This window comes from Mustela nivalis (assembly GCF_964662115.1).
Source record: "Mustela nivalis genome assembly, chromosome: 3".
NCBI classification, from domain to species: Eukaryota; Metazoa; Chordata; class Mammalia; order Carnivora; family Mustelidae; genus Mustela; species Mustela nivalis.
Window position 1 is genome coordinate 130,939,625 of NC_139022.1, and position 20,743 is coordinate 130,960,367.

At 45.6% G+C, this 20,743-nt stretch overlaps 1 protein-coding gene and 1 long non-coding RNA gene across 2 annotated transcripts in view; one reads left to right on the forward strand and one right to left on the reverse strand.

Annotated features, from left to right (window-relative positions):
- The first annotated feature begins 604 nt into the window (after nucleotides 1-604).
- LOC309861357 lies at nucleotides 605-4,140 on the forward strand. The gene is made up of 2 exons (XR_014309895.1): nucleotides 605-760; nucleotides 3,047-4,140. It is a non-coding gene; the product is annotated as an uncharacterized lncRNA (long non-coding RNA).
- Nucleotides 3,823-20,743, reverse strand: part of ADRA1B (adrenoceptor alpha 1B) — a 49,662-nt gene continuing 32,741 nt past the window's right edge. Inside the window, exon 2 of the mRNA XM_082724168.1 lies at nucleotides 3,823-4,923. Within this exon, the coding sequence (XP_082580294.1) occupies nucleotides 4,316-4,923 (608 nt within the window). The 3' untranslated portion in view covers nucleotides 3,823-4,315. The remainder of the gene's footprint in view (nucleotides 4,924-20,743) is intronic.

Here is a 20,743-nt window from a genome sequence, read left to right on the forward strand (position 1 = left end):
GGCTGTTACACTCACTTCGTTCTAGTTTGCATCAGATTCTTAAAGGAGCTTCTGATGCAGGAAAAGTTGAGAACTGCTGGAATGAGGGATATATAACATCACCCACAAGTAATAAAAATAGTGCCTACTCTGGGCCAAGCTCTTTCATGTTTTGTTGTATCCCAAACTTGTGGGGCATGTGCTAATTATATTCTCAATTTACATGCAAGGCAGTTGGCCACAGGGAGGCCAAGGCACTTGGATCAGGTAGAGCTGAGCCTTGAACCCAGGTGTGTGCCCAGAGCAACTCTGCGCCCCACAGCCCCCCTCCCTGTCCCCCTGCCCTTGTCCCCCATCATAGGATGCACAAGTCTTAAGACATCCAGACTTCCCTCATGCACCCATTCTGGTTTTGTCACCCTGGAATGTTCTATAACTTTTATCCAATTTCCTTTTTCCCTCCAAATTTGGGCTGATCCCCTCTTTGAGTAATGTGTTTCTTCATGCTGTAGGACACAAAATTCTTTTACTCTGTCATAAGCTTGTCTTTCTTCTTCAAGGTAGACACTGAGTCCTAAAACCCTGGACTCTAGTGAATGACAGAGAATTTATTTTCTTTGTCCATTTATTCAGATTTTCTAAACTTCACGTATTAAAGTAAAGACTGAATAGTTAATGCCTCTGCTAATAGCTATTGCTCATCAGATACTTCCTTCCAAGTGATGGACAAAGGTTGATTTATACTCATGAACCCATTTGATCTGCCCAGTGTCCCTCTGAGGTAGGTACTATTATTATCTCTACTTTATAGTTTAAAAAAAAAAAAAAAAACTGAGGTTTAGACCGGTAACATGAGCTGCTCAAGGTCACAGAGCTATTAAATGGCAGAAGTGGGCTTTGAACCCAAATCTGCAGGATCAACTATTACCCCACCTTGCCAAGCCACTTGCCTCTTTACTTTGGTTGGCAGATGTATTCCTGTGCCTGTCCCAGGAAAGACAATGACCCAGGAGTGTTTGGGTGGCTGGAGAAGATTCAGTAGGGCTGCCTTGCTGCCGGTGGGGAGGTCAGAGTAGAGAGGCCATTTTCCCCCGAGGGCTCTTGAATTCCATGCCCTCTCTCAGCCTGGCCACAGTGAAGTAACCTGAAGTTGTAGCGTGATGCAGACTCTGACATGGGTCTGATCTGGAACCAAGCATCGTATGAGGACGTGAGCCTCTGCTGGGCCAACCCTCCTTCTGGAAAAAGGCAGGAGGCTGCCGCTGCCTTCCTGTGCTGCCTGAGTGGCCTCCAAACACCAGTGCTGTCTGAGGTCATCAGAACTGAGCAGCTCAGGAAATGCCTTTGGTGTCTGTGGCTTCAGATATCTCTGGTCCAAATTACAGGTTGATCCTGCCCAGCGAGCTGCAGTTTGGTGTTTATACCACAATTATTTCATTGAATCCTTCGGGTTTCCTGATAGTCTGTGATGATCATGTCCTTTTGACAGATGGGAAAACAGGCCAGGAGAGGCAGGGGTGAGTTGCTCAAGGTGAGACAGAGCCAAGAATTGAACCCAGGTCCAACCGACTCCAGGTCCCACTTGCTTGCACTAGACCAGTGCTTTTCAAATCTCATTCTGTGGAATCCTTGGGTGCTTAGGGCAGGCCAGAAGGAGGAGCTGGGGAGGAGAGCAGTCAAGGGGTTGAGGCTCTGTTGTCCTTTCCTTCTTCACTCTGGGCCACAATTATGTCAGGAGTCTATGTAAGGACTGTTTGAAAGATCTGGGTTATTAACACAATGTTTTCAGAGGACTGCTCCAAACTGCTGCTGCTTCTCTGGAAATTAGACTCAGGCTTTTCTTTTTCTTTTTTTTTTTTTTAAAGATTTTTTATTTATTTATTTGACAGAGAGAGATCACAAGCAGGCAGAGAGGCAGGCAGGCAGAGAGAGAGGAGGAAGCAGGCTCCCTGCTGAGCAGAGAGCCCGATGCGGGCCTCGATTCCAGGACCCTGAGATCATGACCTGAGCAGAAGGCAGCGGCTTAACCCACTGAGCCACCCAGGCGCCCAGATTCAGGCTTTTCTTTTCCTAGGACTCTTATCTGTATTGAGCCAAGAAGACAACTTCTCTCTATTAGAGGATGTACTCAACCCCAACATGGCAGCACAAGGGAGTATAAAAGGTACTGGACAGGGAGGCAACAGAGTGGAGTCCTAGTCCTAGTTCAGTGTCACTTAGTCAAGTTATTTACCGTGGTTTCCCTACCTGTAAAGATGAAGTGATTGGCCGAGATAATTCTGAAAATCCAGTTTAGCTCGAATAACCTGTGGATCTGGATATCATGCTTGGTTCATGGGATTTTAAACAGGGAGGAGTCATTTGAAATTGTATAAAAATATTATATATATAGTACGTTTTTTTTTTTTTTTTCTGGCAGAAGAATGTAAAGCTTTCATCAGTCTCAAAGGGATCTCTGACACAGAACATCTAGCTTTTCAGGACTTTTTACTTCTTTTTTTTTTATATATATTTTGTCAGAAGTGGTGGGAGATATTTCTCCTTTTGGGGGAGTTTCAAGTTGTAAGAATGGTGTGAAAAAGTTATCTGCAAGAAGGAAATGAAGAAAGATAAGCAGAGCTAAGATGAAAGTTAAATGAAAGAGACAGAACCTTCTGAGCAAGCTGACCATCTTGTTTAAGCTCCTGGATGCATCCATACCTGATACCCCTACACTTTTCAGTTACCTGAACTACTGCTCCTTTTCACTAAGCATTTTCTATTCAGTCACAGAATAAATGTCATAGAATAAATGTCTGATGCACTAACATTATTAGAAAAGTCTCCTGCCATTTGAGAAAGTAGGAAGCTCAGGAAAAAAGAAACAAACAAACAAACAAACAAACAAAAAAAGCAAAGTGGGAAGAGAAAGGGATTGAGGTGGGTATGTTCCTGTCATGCTTTTTTTGAATTTCTGGGAAGAAAAATGCTCTGTTTTGTTTCCTAGCCTGTATATTTATATTTATTATTAGTACTGTTATTATTATTATTATTATTATTATTATTATTATTATTATTATTCTTTTAGCAAACTGGAGGCTTTCAGAGGCAGAGAAGACCCTGGAATCAATTCCATCATTACCACAGATGGGAAACCAAGATGCAGAAAGGGAATGTGACTTTCTCTAGGTAAAGCAGTAAATCAGCAGAAGACCTGAGGCTAGAATGGAGGTTACTTTCTCCTAGGTGTGCTCCACCTCTCTGCGTGACTTTCCTCAGTGCTTCTTCCCCAGACAGTCTCCCTAGTTAGCAGAGCTTATGAGGGTTCTTGTGCTCATATATGTTGCTTGATCACCGGGATCCATATCTTATCCAGAAAATTCTTCAGTCTGCATTTCTTTATCGGGCTCCCTGGACCCGGGTGAACAATGGAGTGTTTGGCCTAGGGATGCAGGGAGGAGGTGAAAGGAACCAAGCCAGCTCTCTGCCTGAGTCCCATTCCCTCTCAAGTGCCAGGCCCACCTTACCCTCCCGGCTACAGAGCTCCAGCTAGGATTGGGGTCCCTAGGACCAAGCCAGGCATTGCCCACAGTGTTGCCCACAGCAGGAGGATTAGATACCAGTGAGGGTCCAAAGCAGGCAAGGAGGATTTATGGGACAAATCCACCCGCTGACGTCCAGCCACAGGGTCAGATCTGTTTAGCCCTGGAGGGCCGTAATGGCAAGGGTAGAAGTGGGGCCAAGGGGCCCCAGCACAACTATCGCCCATAGGTTCGGTGGGACCGACGCAGACAAACCTGAAGGGGAAGGAAGAGGAGACTCCAGATCCTACCCACCGCCCTGTTCACAAACCGCTCAAAGGCGCACAGGAGAAATGACCTTTAATGTCCGATGTGTTTCCAACCCCGCCCAAGTGCCATCATTCAGTAAAGTACAAGGAGGGTCTTGAGAGGTACTAAGTCACGAGACAAACACCGCCCCCGCTGCCTCCCGGGCGCACACTCGCTCTGCCCCCGCGCGGGCGGCCCCACACACGCACACATGCAGACCACACGGACACCGCACAGACACACGCACGTGTACCCACGATTAAATACGTGTACAGAGGGACTCGTTTGGATATGTACAGAGAGAGAGAGACGGAAATCCCGGCCGGCGTCGGGTCCTCCAGGCTCTCAGCATGCTCGGCCCAGCTCTCCGCGCTGTACCTGGCACCCATGCCCCTGCCAGAAAAGCAGCTGCCCCTCTCCCCGCCCCCCTCCCCCCGTTTCCCCCTCGGGCCCGCGTCTCCGGGCGCCGACGCCCCCTCCCCCCCTCCGCCCGCCCTCCCCCCACGATGTTTCCTCCCCCCGGGGCCCTAAAACTGCCCGGGCGCCAGGGGCATGTTGGTTTTGAAGCCCGGCTGCCCGTTGGCCACGTCGGTCGCGGCCTCGCAGCCACCGTTGCTGGCGCCGCCGTCGTCCCCGGGGCTCTCGGGTTCGGACAGGAGCTTGAAGGTGAAGAGGGGGCCAGAGTCGTGGCGGCCGCGGCGGCCGGGGGGCTCGGGCGCGGGCAGGCTCAGGAGCGCGCCGGGCGCCTTCCACTCCGGGAAGGCGCTCAGCTCGACGGACGGCGGCGCGCCGCGGCCCAGGTAGCCGGGACTCGGCGAGGCCGAGGGCAGGGTCCGCTGGCTGCCGCTCAGGCAGCTGCCGCTGTCGTCCAGCGAGTCCTTGCGCGACTGCGAGCGTTCCAGAGAGCCGCCGCGCGTCCAAGGCCGGTAGGTGTAGGCGCAGCCGCCCAGGCGACGGCGGCGGCGGCGGCGGCGGCGACCGCGGCACTGGCACCCGAGGATGCGCACGAAGGCGCGCTTGAACTCCTTGCTGGAGCACGGGTAGATGATGGGGTTGAGGCAGCTGTTGAAGTAGCCCAGCCAGAACACCACTTTGAACACGGCGTCGGGGGGCTTCAGGGTGGAGAACAGGGAGCCTGCAGCGGGGAGGGGTGGGGTGGGCACAGGGGCAGAAAGACAGACAGCAGTTCGTGAGTAGTCAGGCCCTCCTCTCCGTGCACTCCGCCTGAACGCCGCGGCATTCCCGCTGCCTCGTCTCTGCCCAGGCCACCTTCTCCGCCCCAAGCGCTCGCCTTTCCATCTCTAAGGGAGCGAATGCGACATTCCTTTTTAGGGTCAATCTCCATAACTTTCGCTTCTCCTCTAAAACCTTTCCTGGCTAGCTAACCAGCCCCTAGGTTTCCATTTCTCTGGACTTGCCAGGACAGCGTTTACCACTTTCGACGCCAGCGATAATCATCATCACCGGCATTGGCTTAGTTCTTAGTTGGGAAGCATTGTGCTAGGGGCTTAGCTATATTATTTTATTCTACAGAAAGGCCTGGATGCAGATGCCGATTTATTTCCATAGTAGATATGAGAGGTATTAAAGACCTAAATGTGAAAGGTAAAACTTTAAAGGCAGAAGAAGACAACGTTCTTCTCTGATCTAGGAACGATCTTTTTGATCTAGCAGTGAAAGAAAAATGACTCAACACCGCAAAAAGATATACTACGAGCAAAGACGGGAGAGGATATTTCCAATTTTTAAGACAGTCAAGGGATCAATATTTAGAATATAAAAGATACTCCTGCAAATCAACAAGAAAAAGAGCATTCCCAGTAGAAACGTGGGCAAAGAAAATGAACAGGCAATTTACAAAACAGGAAACCTCAGGGCTAATGAACATAGGTCAAGATGCTCAAAATATTAGGGGTTCAAATAAATTAAAATGAAAACCACAAAGAGATACAACATATCTGTTCAGCCGGCAAAATCAGGAAGCTGGAGAGTGCTAAGTGTAGGCAGGGTTGTGGGGACAGGGGGAGCCTTCTGCATGGCTAGTGCGGGCATAGGCTGTGAGGCCCTACTCAAGACTCTGGCCCTACCTGATGTCATTAATTATATATACAGACTTCTTCTTCTTCTTCTACTACTACTTTTTAAAAAAGATTTTATCCATTTATTTGACAGAGAGAGATCACAAGTAGGCAGAGAGGCAGGCAGAGAGAGGGGGAAGCAGGCTCCCTGCTGAGCGGAGAGCCCAATGTGGGGCTCCATTCCAGGACCCTGAGATCATGACCTGAGCTACCCAGGCGCCCCTATATACAGACCTCTTGACCCAGCAGTTCTGGTCCAGGCCATAGATCTCAAAAAACTTTCACACAGGTCCATAAGGTGATATTCACAAGTATACTCAGAGCACTGTTGCTTATGGTGACAGAGAGTTGGACAGAACTTAGGTGTCCCTCATTGGGAATTATGGAAAAGTAGAGTAGTATAGATGCCTAGTACAGTGACTGTGTCCCACTTAGAGCCCTGGACAGCATGTCCATATAGCACTAGGGAAAGATCTTAAAAAATATCATTCTTTATGAACAAATAGGAAACAGAATGAAGATTTACAACATAATACTATTTAAGTAACACACCAAACAACCACACACATTTTACAAAAACACTTCAAATAACGTCAAACACAAAATAGTTGCCTAAGGGTGAAGGCAGAGGGAAATGGAAATAAAAGGAAATAAATCAATAAAATAAGAGAGAGGGCTTATAATGAGGTGCTATGATGGAGAAACATGATTAACTCACCCCTTGAATTTCAGAACCAAAAATATTTTATGGCAATATTTAATTAAAAGCAATTTCCATTTTAAATGCAAGGCAACTAGGATTGGAGAGGGTAAATGACTTGCCCCAGGACACTCAGTATGTTTGTAGTATAGCTGGTATTTAAACTAAATTCTGTTTGAATACAAAATATGTTTTTAAAATGCTATTTACAATACCCTTTGTGGAAAAATGAAAAAAATATAAAAAAAAGAAAAAAGAAAAAACACACAACCCTGCACTGCAAAGAAATCAAATTTGGGTGCATATACCTTCAGATCTTTTTTTCTGTTATACATCTATCTTTAAGTGTTTTGATAAATGCAATTATACTTTACAGGACTTTCCTTCTTCCTCCCTCCCTCCCCCCTTCCTTCCTTCCTTCCTTCCTTCCTTTTTTTGTTATTACAAGCCATGTTCCTGGGTTCCTGGTGCAGGGCTAAGCCAGGCAAGGGTTTAAACTTAGAACGAGGGCTCTCCAGGGTTGTCTGGGTGGCTCAGTGGGTTAAGCGTCTGACTGTTGATTTCAGCTCAGGTTGAGATCTCACGATCCTGAGATCAAGCCCCATGTTGGGCCCCAGGCTCAGCACAGAGTCCTGTGCTTGAGAGTCTCCTCTTCTCTCTCTACCCTGCCTGCTCTAAATAAACTCTTAAAAAAAAAAAAAAAAAAAAGAAAGAAAGAGGGTTATCCATACCTGGATGTACTGATTCTTTTTTTTTTTTTTTCAAGTTTATTTAAGTAATCTCTACACCCAGTGTGGGGCTCAAACTCACAACTCCAAGAAGCATGTGCAGTACAGACTGAGCCTGCCACACAACCTGTTATGATGATTCTTTTCCCAACTGAGGGGGAAATGTGGGAGTGAGCTAGATTCTTGGTTTGGTTTAAAGGAGGCAGATGAGGGCGACACTTCATGGTCTGATTTGTGACAAGGCCGGCACCATCAGGTTTTCATCCCATGATCCCAGATACTCCTTTGGATTAAGATGCTGTATGGAAGGCATCGGCTGAAATGCACATTTGGCATGTGAACACCTAGTCCCCATGACCGGATAGGTTGTCTCTGTCCATGGGGATGTTCTTGTTTCTGTTACTGAGACTTCTTCTGAGTCTGAAGGGCTTAGGTACTGGCCTTGACAAATGCAAACCTGGAGAATAAATTTTGGGACAAGTGGAGAGAAGGCGGAAGAGCTAGGAAACCTTGTGCATTACCTTGGAGGGTAAATGCTGATGAGTGTGTATACAGGCGGGCACACCACCCTAATGAGGACACTTAGGGTCCAGGACTGGGGATGCACAGACAGTCATGCAAAAGTGAGGAGACCAAGAGTAGGAGAACTCCCTGAAAACAAACTCATAGCTGTGCTTGCCAACCCCACTGAAGATGATTGTAGAATCGAAGTGCTTAATGGGGATGCTCCTTAGGGACTGGCTCTTTTAAAGGATACACAAACAACAATAATACTAGCGGCTAATATTTTTCAGAACCACTGTTTATATTGTAGGTGTGCTCTGTACAAGTCTTGTGCTAAACCCTTTATACCATCAGCCCATTTAATTATCACAATAATCGTCTGATGAAAGTACTATCATCAGTCCCATTTTATGGATTGGGACACCAACATATAATAGTAGTAGCTATTTACATTTTTATACACTCATTCTTTTGCTCATTCATTCATTCCACAAATACCGAGTTCCCGTCAAGTGCCAGGGATGAGGCCAAGCTATGGGGATACAGAGATGACTTGGGGTGTGGCCTCTGTCCCCGGGCAGCCCACTGACAAGTGGGGAGGCAGGTGTGTTAAAAGTTCATTGCAACGGAACAGACATGGCATCACGATAGCAGCATAAATGATACTCTGTCCCCCTACACCCATGTGGCATTTCTTTCTGGTTCTTCTTCATCACTACCATATTCAAAGCCCCTTATCAAGGACAAAGATGGCTGGATATTTGCCTTTATTTTCTTACAAAGTATTCTTCAAGTACTGTAGCTCTGAGAAATATTCAGCCAAAAGTAAAGGGAGGATGCTGACTTTTTTCATAGCATTTATTTATAGCCACATTGTGATTTTGGGCTCCCCGAGCTACTTGTTCCTCTGAGAAGAAGGTCATTCTCTGCCTTCCATTCTTTGCCTGCCTTTGTCACTCTTCTGCCGATGCAGGCAATGCGATCCTGTGGCTTGAAGACAAGATACGGGATCACTCAAACCTAGTTTTGAATTCCTTTTTTTTGTGTGTACTGGCTGTTTGATTTTAGAAAAGTCAATTGGCCCTCTCAGACTCCATTTTCGCATCCATAAATTGGGGACAGTATCTGTTCCATAGGGTTATTTTGAACACATAAAAATACCCACGTAAAGTACTTGACACAGGGATAATAAATCATAAATAGTGGCCATTTTCCAAAAATACTTTATATCCTGGCCCAGTCAGGAGCCTTCTCCAGGAACTCTGCTCTGATGAACCCGTCCCAGCTCATACTGACTTATTTCTTCTGTATTCCTCAGAAGGTATTACAATCACATCTTATTCTGTTATTTTACTGTTTGCCTGTTCAAGTTGTAAAGCCATCCCAGGGCTGGCTGAGTCCCCGCTCACCACTCAGACTTGAAATTCCTTCTTGGCAAGAACTACCTCTTCATTTCTTTTCTTTCCCTCTCCAGATTTGTATATTCTTATTACAAAAATAACAGATGGAGGGTTGAGTAGAGGGAGCGCAGAGGATTTTTAGGGCAGTGAAACTATTCTGCATGATGTTATGATGGTGGATACATTCGTCCAAGTCCACAGCACGCAGAACACCGATAGCCCTAATCTAAGCTACGGACTTTGGGAGACAATGAGGGGTCAGCAGAGTTCATCCACTGTAACAAATGTACCACACTGGTATGGACTGGTGATGATGGCAGAGGCTGTGCATGTGTGGGGGCACTGGGCGATTGGGAAATCTCAGTACCTTCCTGTCAATTTGGGTGTGACTATAAAACTGCTTTAAAAAATAGTCTATTAAAAAAAAAAAACAAAACTCACTTGGAACCCCTGGCCGGCTCAGTAGGTAGAGCATTTTGATTGTTGATCTCAGAGTTGTAAGTTTGAGCCCCACCTTGGGTGTAGAGATTACTTAAAATAAAATCTTAAAAAAAAATACAGTAACCACCTCACTTACTTAAAATAAAAAGTGACATGTACTGATTTAAAAAAATTACATTACAAAAAAAATTCTATATAATATAAATTGAAAATTCTTCTCCATTCAGATAGAGGACCAGAATTCACAGTTTTATTTTTAACCGTTTAGATTTTTTTTTTTAAATGTGGTGATACATGTATTGCATGCCCACCCTGAGCAAACCCTTGGTGACTTCTGATAGGGAGTCTCTTTCCTTACTAGAATTGGACTCGTTAGGATAGAATCCAAGCTCTTTCACCAGCAGCCAAGTGACCTTGGGCAGGTTTCACAGTGTCCCTAAGCCTTAGTTTTCTCAGCAGTAAAATGGGGCTAATAATGATGGTACCATGCCTCTGGGTTATTTTGAGAATATAGAAGATAAAACATATAAGGCGCTTATTAGCACTCAGGGTACCAGGAGCCTGCCATCCAATCAACTTTGGATTAAGGCTAATTAACAAAATAATTCTTTTTTAAAAAAGATTGATTTATTTATTTTAGAGAGAGAGAAAGAGAAAGAGAGCATGAGCAGGAAGGGCAGAGGGAGAGGGAGAGAGAATCTGGTGGAGTCTGAGAGCAAACCTGGACTTCGGGCTCAATCTCATGACCCTGAGATCATGACCTGAGTCGTGAAACCAAGAGTCAGATGCTTAACTGACTGCTCCACCCAAGCACCCCCACCAAATAATTCTTATTCTTGTCAATCACTGATTGGGCTAGAAGTCTAATTACAGGAAATCTCCAGGTGGGTCCTATGTTTGGTAACTTGATGTATCATTCCCTTTCTGGGCCCCACTTTCCCTCCTTCAGTTGACCGATCTGATCCGGGTTCTCCCTAGCTTTAATCTTCAGTTTCCAGGAAGCCAGAGATAGAAGCCCTGCCCATCCTGGCTGGGATGCACCCTCTTCTCTAGACCCACCACAGAGGGGCAGTGTGTGTCAAGGCCTGGACCAGCGGCCTCTCGGATTCCAGGCATGTTTCTGCCCCTTCTCTCCATCCCTCCCCCCAGCTGCACAGAATCTCCTGGGCTGAGGGGTCTTGTTTGCTACAGTGGCTGGTCCGGATGTGGTCAAGAAGCCGTAGTTAATTAGGGAAGGTGCTGAGCCTTTTTGGTGTGAAAGAGGATCAGTGACAGGGATCTTTTCTCCTGGGCACCCAAACAGACCTCTGGGGGGGCCAAAAAGCCAAGAGGAGAGGGAAGCAAAAATCAACAGGAAATGCGGGTTCCCGGAAGCCAGCTCTCTCCACTTTAGGTCAGGGCTGCATCAGCCTTTTTGACACGGCCACCAGCTCACGGTGCTCGTCCTTGAGGCTGGCTCCACTTCTCTTGCTCATGAAATGCTGTGAGGCTCCTTGCCCTGTATCTTAGAATCCTGGCTTGACAGGGCTGGGACACCTTCCTTAACTGGAGCTCAGTGAGGTAAGGGTCTTGGAGGTCCCTCAGCTGGTGACTAGCAGAACGACTGCCAGAACATGTTCAAGTATCATTTGATTCAACAAACATGGATTGAAGACAGGATACGGGATCACTCAAACCCAGTAGTGTAGGTCAGTGGTTAAGGACCTGCTTAGATGTCATAGGTAGGAAGATCTGGGTTCAAGTGCAAATGCTGGCTTCCCAGCTGTGTGACCTTGGAGAAGCTACTTGTGCTCAGTGAGGCTCAGGTTCCTGAAGAATGGATACAGTGAAAGTTCTTTTCTGTGGGGAGGAGATGAAGTTAGGCTTGCTAAGTGCCAGACATGTCAAAAGCACCCAATAAACACAGCTATTCTGACGGCTTCAAACGCAGCCACTGTTACTACTGCCCATGCTGCTGTTAAGGCAGCATTACTGCTGCGAAGATGAGGGATGTGGCAATAAGCACAGGATCTCTGTGCGAAGCGGGTGTGGGGACTCCCACCCTCCTGCTCTGGCCCACACAGGCCCAAGGAGGGGGCACCCCGTTCTCAAACATGCTGAAATTGTTCACTTGTTTTATTGGGGAAAGACCCCGTCTCAAGTCTGGGGCTCCCTCAGCACCGGTAACTTCATGCTTTTCTTTAGATCAGCTCACTTTTGGTGTCTAAACTAAAAAATTTTTAGGAAGCTTTCTGGCACTATTTTTAAATCAGCACCACTTGTTATAAATAGAATGTCATAGTAGAGAAAAATAAGATTAAAAAAAATATGATATTAGTATCTCTGGATTGTTCAGACAGTGGTGGGCCTGAGGCCCTCTTTTTTTTCCCCAAAAGTTAGATTAGCTGGGATTGCGGGGTATTAACTACTTGCTAAACGAAGACAACTTCCACTTTGAGGAGCTCAAGGGATTGAAGGAAAAGTGAATAGGAAAGATTTTTCTCACGGGAGAACCCAGCCTGGGGCACGTGGTCGCTGCTGAGTAAATATTTGCTCAATGATGGACTGATGGACCGAGTATGTGATTCAGTTTCTTGTGCCATCTCTGTTATTTCGAGCTATCCTGTACACCGCCTCACATCCAGAGTGAATTTGAGCAGCAGTTTAGAGGCAGCCCTGGGAAACGCTGTGGCTCTACTCGGATGCCTCCTGGTGGCCTCCTACTGAGGCCTTTTAAGCAGATCCAGTGGGACAACTAGTCGTTGGAACACTTCTAGTGGGTGGGAAGTGTAGGAGGGGGACCTGGAGGTGGAGGGGGTATGGAGAGCCCAGCAAAAGGTGCCCCGAGCCTGCCTTCCCAGGCCACTTGGGTTTTGCCTGCCTGAGGGCAAGGGCGATTTAGAGGGATTGGGAAATGTAAGGCTCAAAAGCCAAGGCTGAGCAGGATCAGCTCAGGGAGAAGTATTTTTTGGCTGGATGTGGTCCCAGTGGGTCAGCCCTTAAAATGCCACTCAGCCAATCAGAGCAGTGAACACAAGGTCTCAACCCTCTGTGAGCCTCCAGTCTTCAAAAGCACGGGTTGCGTTTGTGGAATAGTAGCTACCATTTGACAAGCTCTTACTCTGTGCCAGTCACTGGGTAAATGCTTAACCTTTGTTTGCTTTCTTTCAACCTCCAGGGTTCCCTGCCAGCCCAGCCTGGCTGTGCCGGGAGCAGCACTAGGGGCGCCATTCGACTCGGTAGTCTACAGCACTTTTAGGTGACTTTGGCCAACCTGCATGTGTCCCCGGGAGGCCATGACCCTTGCACTCAGGGGAACAGAAGGTAAGTCCCTGCATGTCACAGAGCCAATGGGTGATGGAGTTAGAATTTGAACGCAGGCCGCCTTCAGTCACCACCAATATAGTACACGGAGAGACAAAATGTGCATGTGGATGTGGAGATGTCAACAGTGTTTATCCTTGGGTGGTAGACTCATGGGTGAATTTTCCCTCTGTGTGCTTTTCAATGTTTTCCAAAATTTTCTCCACAAACATGAATTACTTTTGTAATTGGGAAAAAATCCAATAAGTAAATAAGTAAACCAAAAGATACTGTGTTTACTGGGTCCTTGTTTTATGTCAGCCAACTTTCCTAGACTGTATTTCATTTAATTCTCACAACAACCTATGAGCAAAGTGGGATTATCCCTACTTTACAGAAAAGAACTGGAGGTACAAGTGGAGGTGGTACTTGTCCAAGGTCTCCCATAGGTAACAGGAAGAAAGAGGTGTGAAATGAGATTTTTTGTTGTTAAGCCCAGGAGCCTCCTCTGTTAGTTCCTGGGGTGGCCGTGGGCACCCTGTCCTTATCCCCTTCCTGTATGGTAGAAAAGGGGAGCATTTTTTATTCTTATGTATTCCTACATCTATAGGCCTTTATTAAACTTCGGCTGGAGGAATGACCAACAGGTGGCCTTGGAGATGCCCCAACGGATTGGGACCTAATGCAACATGTACTGGTCTTCCAGAGACTGGGTGGCTTGTAACATCCCCCTAGGCACTGACATTCTGAGACTCTAGGATTATAAATTTGACTTATTTGCCAGCATCTGACAAACTGATGACCTCAGGGGAGCCAGTGGGTGATAAAACCATTCTGATTAGCTTGTAAATTGAGTGGAGCTCCTTTTCAACATGACTCTCCTTAGGAGCATTTAGCTACACCTACAGCCAAGCCAAGTCTCCCCAGCTAAAACAGTTTGGCACAATAAAAACTCACAAATTTGAAATAGTTGCTAATTCTTTCAGCACCAGTTTTATAAAGGAGGTTTCCTTGGATTTGAAAATTCCCTTTGAGGTTTTCCATTTTCATTTGCCACTTAACTCTGGAATGAGGTCATAAAGTTCTCCAACAAATACAATATCTTTGGGGCCAACAGACCCATGCTAAGTTTTCAAGCAAACGAGGTGAACAGGAATAGTGACCCAAGCCACTATTTACAATGACCTAGGAACCAGTTATTAGAGACTATGTTTACACACATGTGCTCATACAATCCTTCCCCAGCTTTGCTGTTACTGTTTCTCATTTTACAGATGAAGCAACTGAGGTTTAAGAGATGAACAAAGTCACATGTCTAGTAAGGATTAAAATCCACTCTGAAAATCCAACTCCGAAATCAGGGTTCTCACTCATTACTTAAGAATGAGAAAAAGAAGCTTCTATTCATTTCCTTAAGCACCAGACAATTCCTCCCTCAACTGGGAACAATCTCTCTCTTAGCTATTGTCAAGGCACTTTATCTGAACCCAGAAATGCGGCATTTATCACTTTCTACTTTGAATTACAGCTGCTGAGGGCTATGCCTCATCTCTTCTGATTAGACTGTGAGCTTCTAGAAAAGAGAGTTCATGTCTGATTTTTCTCTTTCCCGAGGGCCTAGCACAATGCCTGACACGTGATAGGCGCTCGGCCAACATGTGTTATAGGAATGATATTAGTAATATGAATAATGCAATGGAAATATCTTAGCCCCTGGCTACTCAAAGTGAGGTTCATGGATAAATAGCCCCCATGTCATCTAGGTGCATGTTAGAAATGCAGAACCTCAGTGATCCAGTGAATCAGGATTGTTTTTTTTTTTTTCTTTTCTTTTCAGGATCGGTTTTTTAACCAAGTCTTGAAGTGAAAAGCACTGCTTTAGCTCATGTTACAATTTTATTTTTAAAACTGTTTTCCTGGGTATCTTGGGATTTTTGCCTGAGCAGCGGCTGGGCTGAGAGCCACCTCGCCACGAGGTCGACACTCTTGCCCCAAACCCTCCAGCGGCTCCTATAGTTTATAGGATAAAGTTCAAACTGCTGAGACTGGAATTAAGGACCTTCTCAACTTGGCTGCAGTGTACTGAATCTTCACAACACGAGATGACTTTTCTGGCTCCTTTCCCTTTATTCATGCTGTCCACTGGTCTGAGATGCCTTTCGCTCTCCCCTCCTGCTCTCCATCCTTTTCACACCTGGCTCAGATTCCTTCTACACATGACCACAGCCCACACTCCATGGCTTCCTCAGATGTGCAGAAGCAAGAGGAGGGAATAAGCCATCCATGAAGTCCTGCTAAGATCCCGGTGACCCACGTATCTTACCGAATTTCACCCTCACAACAGACAGGAGGAGAGGAGGTTCTCTAATTCTCCATTCTCTGTGACAGATGTGGAAATTGAATCTCCAAGGGAACGGAACTCACTCCAAGGTCACACAGCCATTAAATGGCAAAGCTGGGATTCTGACCCAAATCTGTCTGGTCCAAAGCTGGGCATTGCCTCTGAACTCTTAGAACACCTCTGGGATGGGGGACGGCTAGAACTGTTTGCTTGTTATTTGTCATGGTGACTTTAAATCTATTGTATCTGGCCATTAAGATGGCCAGGATCTAGGAACCAAGAGTTTTATGTCACTCTACTCCAGTGGTTCTTAACCTGCTAATGCTGGTTATGCAGATAACTTAGCATGATCTAATTTGAGGGGTTCACAGGACCCACTGAGTCCCATCCATGGGTACCCAGGAGGTGTGCCATCACAAGATTAACAGTCTTTGCTAGTCACTGCAGATTCCTATCATAACAATTGCTGGACTTTAGCTGAGGGTCTCTTTCCCTTATTTACAAGATCCTCAAGGCCAGGGTCTGTCTTACTTGTCTTGGTTCCTCTGGCACCTAACACTGTACTTGCCTTATAGTGAATGTGTAAAAACATTTGTTGAGCCTACAACCTCCTCTTCCTGGGCCTAGGACAGCTTTCGATTTGAAGGAGGTGCTGAGTAAATGATTGTTGAGTGATTCCTTTGTTTATGCCATCCTTTCTTTCTTTTCTTTCTTTCTTTAAGTGGTAACCACATGCCAACACCCAGTTCAGTTCCCACCTCCTTCCTGGAAACTTACCCAACTGCTGCAGGCCTCCTCTTTATTTCCCGCCAGAACAGAGTCTGCAGCACATAGATTAATATGGGATGCCAATCTTAAAGGATGAGCCCCTTATCTCCTTAGGCAGCGTCAAAGCTTTTTGAAGAGGGGTCTTTGTCCTACACTTTTAGCACAGCACTGGGTATGCAGTCAGTGCCATCAATCACCCACTGATTAACGGACTGGCACATTTCATCTCCCAGGAAGGAAGCTACTTCCTGGTGTAGGCCCAGAGTGGAGAACAGAGGGGACGGACTGGTTTCCACAGCACTGAAAGATGGTTCTGATACCATCATGAACACTGAACAGGTTCCATGCTTCCATGACCTCACTGGAAATAGCAGTTTCCCTGAAGAACTCTTTTAGAAACTGCGTATCAGTGGGACCTGTGTGAAAGAAGCTGTAAAACTTTATAAAAGGGCATAAAAGGAGACATGAATAAATGGAGAGCCATAGCTTGCTTTAGTACAGGAAGTCTCTATTTAAGAGAACTTTAGTTCTCTCCAAGTTCATCTGTAAATTCTAGACAATCTCATTAAAATGCCAAGATGAGGGGCACCTGGGTGGCTCAGTTGTTAAGCATCTGCCTTCAGCTCAGGTCATGATCCTAGGGTCCTGAGATTGAGCCCTGCATTGGGGGTCCCTGCGCTGTGGGAAGCCTGCTTCTCCCTCTCCCACTCACCCTGCTTGTGTTCCCTCTTTTGCTGTGTCTGTCTCTGTCAAATAAATAAAAACAAAACAAAAAAAACAAAACAAAACAAAAGCACCAAGAGGTGGTTTTGTTTGTTTGTTTGTTTGTTTATTTGTTTTGTTTTTTTTGAGGAGGGGAGAGTACTAAATGATCCAGATATAGAAGAATATGGAATGTGGAAGAATAACCATGAAAAAAATAGCCAGGTCAATTGAAATAAATAAAGAATGGTGATATTGGGAAGATGGGTAAACCTACTCCCACAGATATTAAAACGTATCATAAAATCACAGGAAGTAAAAAATACCAGAGGTGCCTGTGTGGCTCAGTCAGTTCAGTGTCTGGCTTTGGCTGAGGTCATGATCCCAGGGTCCTGGGATCGAATCCGAATCCATCCAGCTCTCTGCTCAGTGGGGCGTCAGCTTCTAGCTTTCCCTCTGCCCCTCCCTCTGCTCATGCTCTCTCTCTCTCAAATAAAATCTTTAAAAAAATTACCAGAGCAGGAAGTGAAAGAAAAGGTAGATAAATCAATGAAATTATATAGTTTAGAAAGAGAGCCAAATATCTATGAGAATTTTATATGCCATTTCAGTGTTTATGGGAAAGAAGGGATGATTCTCTAGACAGTTTTGGGACACCCGGCTGGCTAGTTAGGAACAATTAAAACTGGATCCCGACTTTATTTATTTATTTAAAAAAAAAGATTTTATTTATTTATTTGACAGATTGAGAGAGCACAAGTAGGCAGAGAGACAGGCAGAGAGAGAGGGGGAAGCAGGCTCCCTGACGAGCAGAGAGCTTGACTGTGGGGCTCAATCCCAGGACCCCGAGATCATGACCTGAGCTGAAGGCAGAGGCTCAACCCCCTGAGCCACCCAGGTGCCCCCCGACTTTATTTCTTAATTAAAATAAACGAAGAAGCATCCAAGATTTTAAGCGTAAGAATTATTAAAATATTAAAAGGTATAAGTGAATATTTTTATAATTTTGAAATAGGAAAGAACTTTTTAAGCATGACAAAAGTTGTAAAGAACTTTACATGACAAAAGCATGTAAAGAAGAACATTGATGAGTTTACTTAGACATTTCAATAAGGTTACAAACTTTGAGGGCGCCTGGGTGGCTCAGTGAGTTAAGCCTCTGCCTTCGGCTCAGGTCATGATCTCAGGGTTCTGGGATCAAGTCCTGCATTGGGCTCTCTGCTCAGCAGGGAGCCTGCTTCCTCCTCTCTCTCTCTGCCTGCCTCTCTGCCTACTTGTGATCTCTCTCTGTCAAATAAATAAATAAAATCTTTAAAAAAAAAAAAGGTTACAAACTTTGAAAACAAAGTTAAAGGAAGAATTGAGAGAATTATTTGTAATTGGAGCAGTAGTTAAAGGAGTAATATTTCCAAAACACAAAGCTCTCTTTCAAATTAATCTCAGAAAAAATAACTCCATAGAAAACAAAGCAAATCACTATGGGTATGCAAATAACAAAAATTAGTACAACAGACAGCAAGTAAATTTGTGAAAAAATAGTAAAATTCCTTTACAAAATAAATAATGTAAATTAAACAGAAGCAAAATATTTCAAGTCTATTAGTTTAGGATATATTAAAATATTGCTTATGGTCAATTTGGTAAAGGTGTGGGAAAACAGATATTTTTGTATATTCTGGGTGGGAGTGTAGATTTTGGGTGGAAAATTGGCATTATCTAAAAAAAACTAAAATGAGCATAGCTTTTGATCTAAGTACTCCATGTCCAGAAATTTAGCTTAGAGAAGAACTCTTAAAAGAGAGGAGAGATAAAAGTACAAGGAACTGCTGTAATGGTCCCTCCAAATAGGAAATTACCTTAATTTCTAACAATAGGGGTTGTGAAATGAGCCGTGTATCATCACACGATGAAAAATCACAGATTATTAAAATGGTGAGCCAAGTCTACAAGGAGTGCTATCCATGACAGAATTAGCCAGAAAGAAGCCAATTTCAGGAAACAATGCCTTCCATGATCTGATTTTTACAGAGAAACTCTGTGTGAGTGTGTGTGTGTGTGTGTGTGTGTGTGTGTGTGTGAGGACTCTGCATTAGCACGCCCACAGAAAAGGCAATCTGGGTGAATATACACCAAATTGTTCTCAGTGGTTATTTCTACACTTGATCTTAGCCAAAAGGCCGAGAAGCGATCTCAGTGGTTATTTCTGAAGGATGGGTTTATGGGAAGACTTTCACTTTGTATTTAGAATTATTTGTGCAATGAACCAACATTGCTTTTGTCATGAAAGAGAGACAGCAAGAGAGAAGTGGAAAGGGGAGGGAGGCCGAGAGGGAGGGGAAAGGAGAGAAATTCTGAGCACAGAGAGGAAGAAGAAAAGGGCCAAAGTACAGGGTGAGTAGCTGGCAGATCATTTCCTCTCCGGGCTCCCATTGCTTCACATCATGAAGCCACGGGGCTCCCAGGCCCCCTCCTTCTCAGAGTCTAAGCTTTGTATTCGCTTGGTTTCAGAGGTGGAATGAAAACGAGGGGAGAATGTACAGACATGCACCTGCAGCTAGAGTGTCTCTGAGCCCAGAACAAACAGGCCGCACACACTTGCTCCTTCCTTCCAAGGCACACGTGAGCCGGCCGCGTGGCGGAGAGGATCGGGGTGTTTGGATGAAAGGCTCCGTGAGAGAACAGGGACAATGACTAGCCTTGGGGAATCAGATGGTGAAATGGCAAGATTGGGCCACTTAGGCCATTAGACTCCGTTCGAGGCCTTTCATCCCTTCCCTCAGCAGCTGTCTGCCGAATTCTCTGCCTTCCTCTCTCTGACTCATCCTTCTGTTCTGTCCTTTGGCTGGTGGTAATCAAAACCGTTCCCTATTTCCAAACTGGTCTACAGGCTCAGGTTGGGCCTGGGACCCACGGACAACCCTGTGTCTGTCTCTTTTCCACTTGCATGGTCTGGTCTGGGACCCGCTCTTCCCTGCTCCTCAACCACAGAGAGCGTGACTGTGCTACTCCACTGTCTCTAGGTGGTCCTGTCTTTTCGCCAGAGCCCTCTCCTGCCTTGGTGCATCTTGAGAGCTAGGCACATTGCTGGCCTCATGAATTATACTGTATAATAACACGATTAACCTTTGTTGCTGAATGCATTCACTCTCCGGATTTTTGCAAAAGGGGACTTTATCTTGCTTCTCAATCTTGGTTCAGAGGCACGCCACAGAATGACCCTGAAATTTCAGCTCCTTTTCAGAACTCGAAGGCTCCTTGCTGCTAGGAAACTTTCCAGGTAGAAGTGCCTGAAGGACAGAGAGCTGGCTGGGTTTACTGAGGCCACATGGGAATGTTTTCTGGGAATTTCCATGAAGACGGGACCAATGGGTTCAATATTTACGGCTTGTGCTGTTTATATATGTGTAGCCTAGATGTCACCTGGGAGCGTTCCTGCCCCTTGAAAGTGCATTGGGATTATCGTGAGTGTCCCTTTTCCTTAATCTTGTCAAGTCCTCAGAATCATCCCTCAAAGTCTCTGGGGGGGCTAACTTCATTCCTGTCTCTCCTGCTTCTTGGGCTCCATTTCTCTTGACAGTGTGTTCTGCTAATTTCCCCTCAAAACATGATCCCACCAGAGGAAAATCACCTGGGCCAAGCATTTGAACCACTCTTTAAAGCCGGGCTCCCTGCTCCTGTCCCTGCCTCTCCTGTCTCAGCTCTTCTCCTCCCAGACCGCTCCAAGAGTTCCAGAATCTTTGCTTTTTCTTTTCTTTCCTTTTGTTCTTAAGGTGAACATTTCTCTTCTCTCTTCTAGTTGTTTTGACATTGGCTTTGTGGAGGGCAGTGGGGGAGGGGACAGTTGGGGATGGTGATTGAGGGAGATGGGTTTAATTTTCCACACTTAGCACCAATTAAGGTATTTCCCAAAGACAGTTCTTTTCTTCACAGAAAATCTAGATTTTTCAGAAAATACAGTTTTCTCCATCTCTTCCCATGTAAATAAATGCTCCGTTCCGTTCGATGTAAATT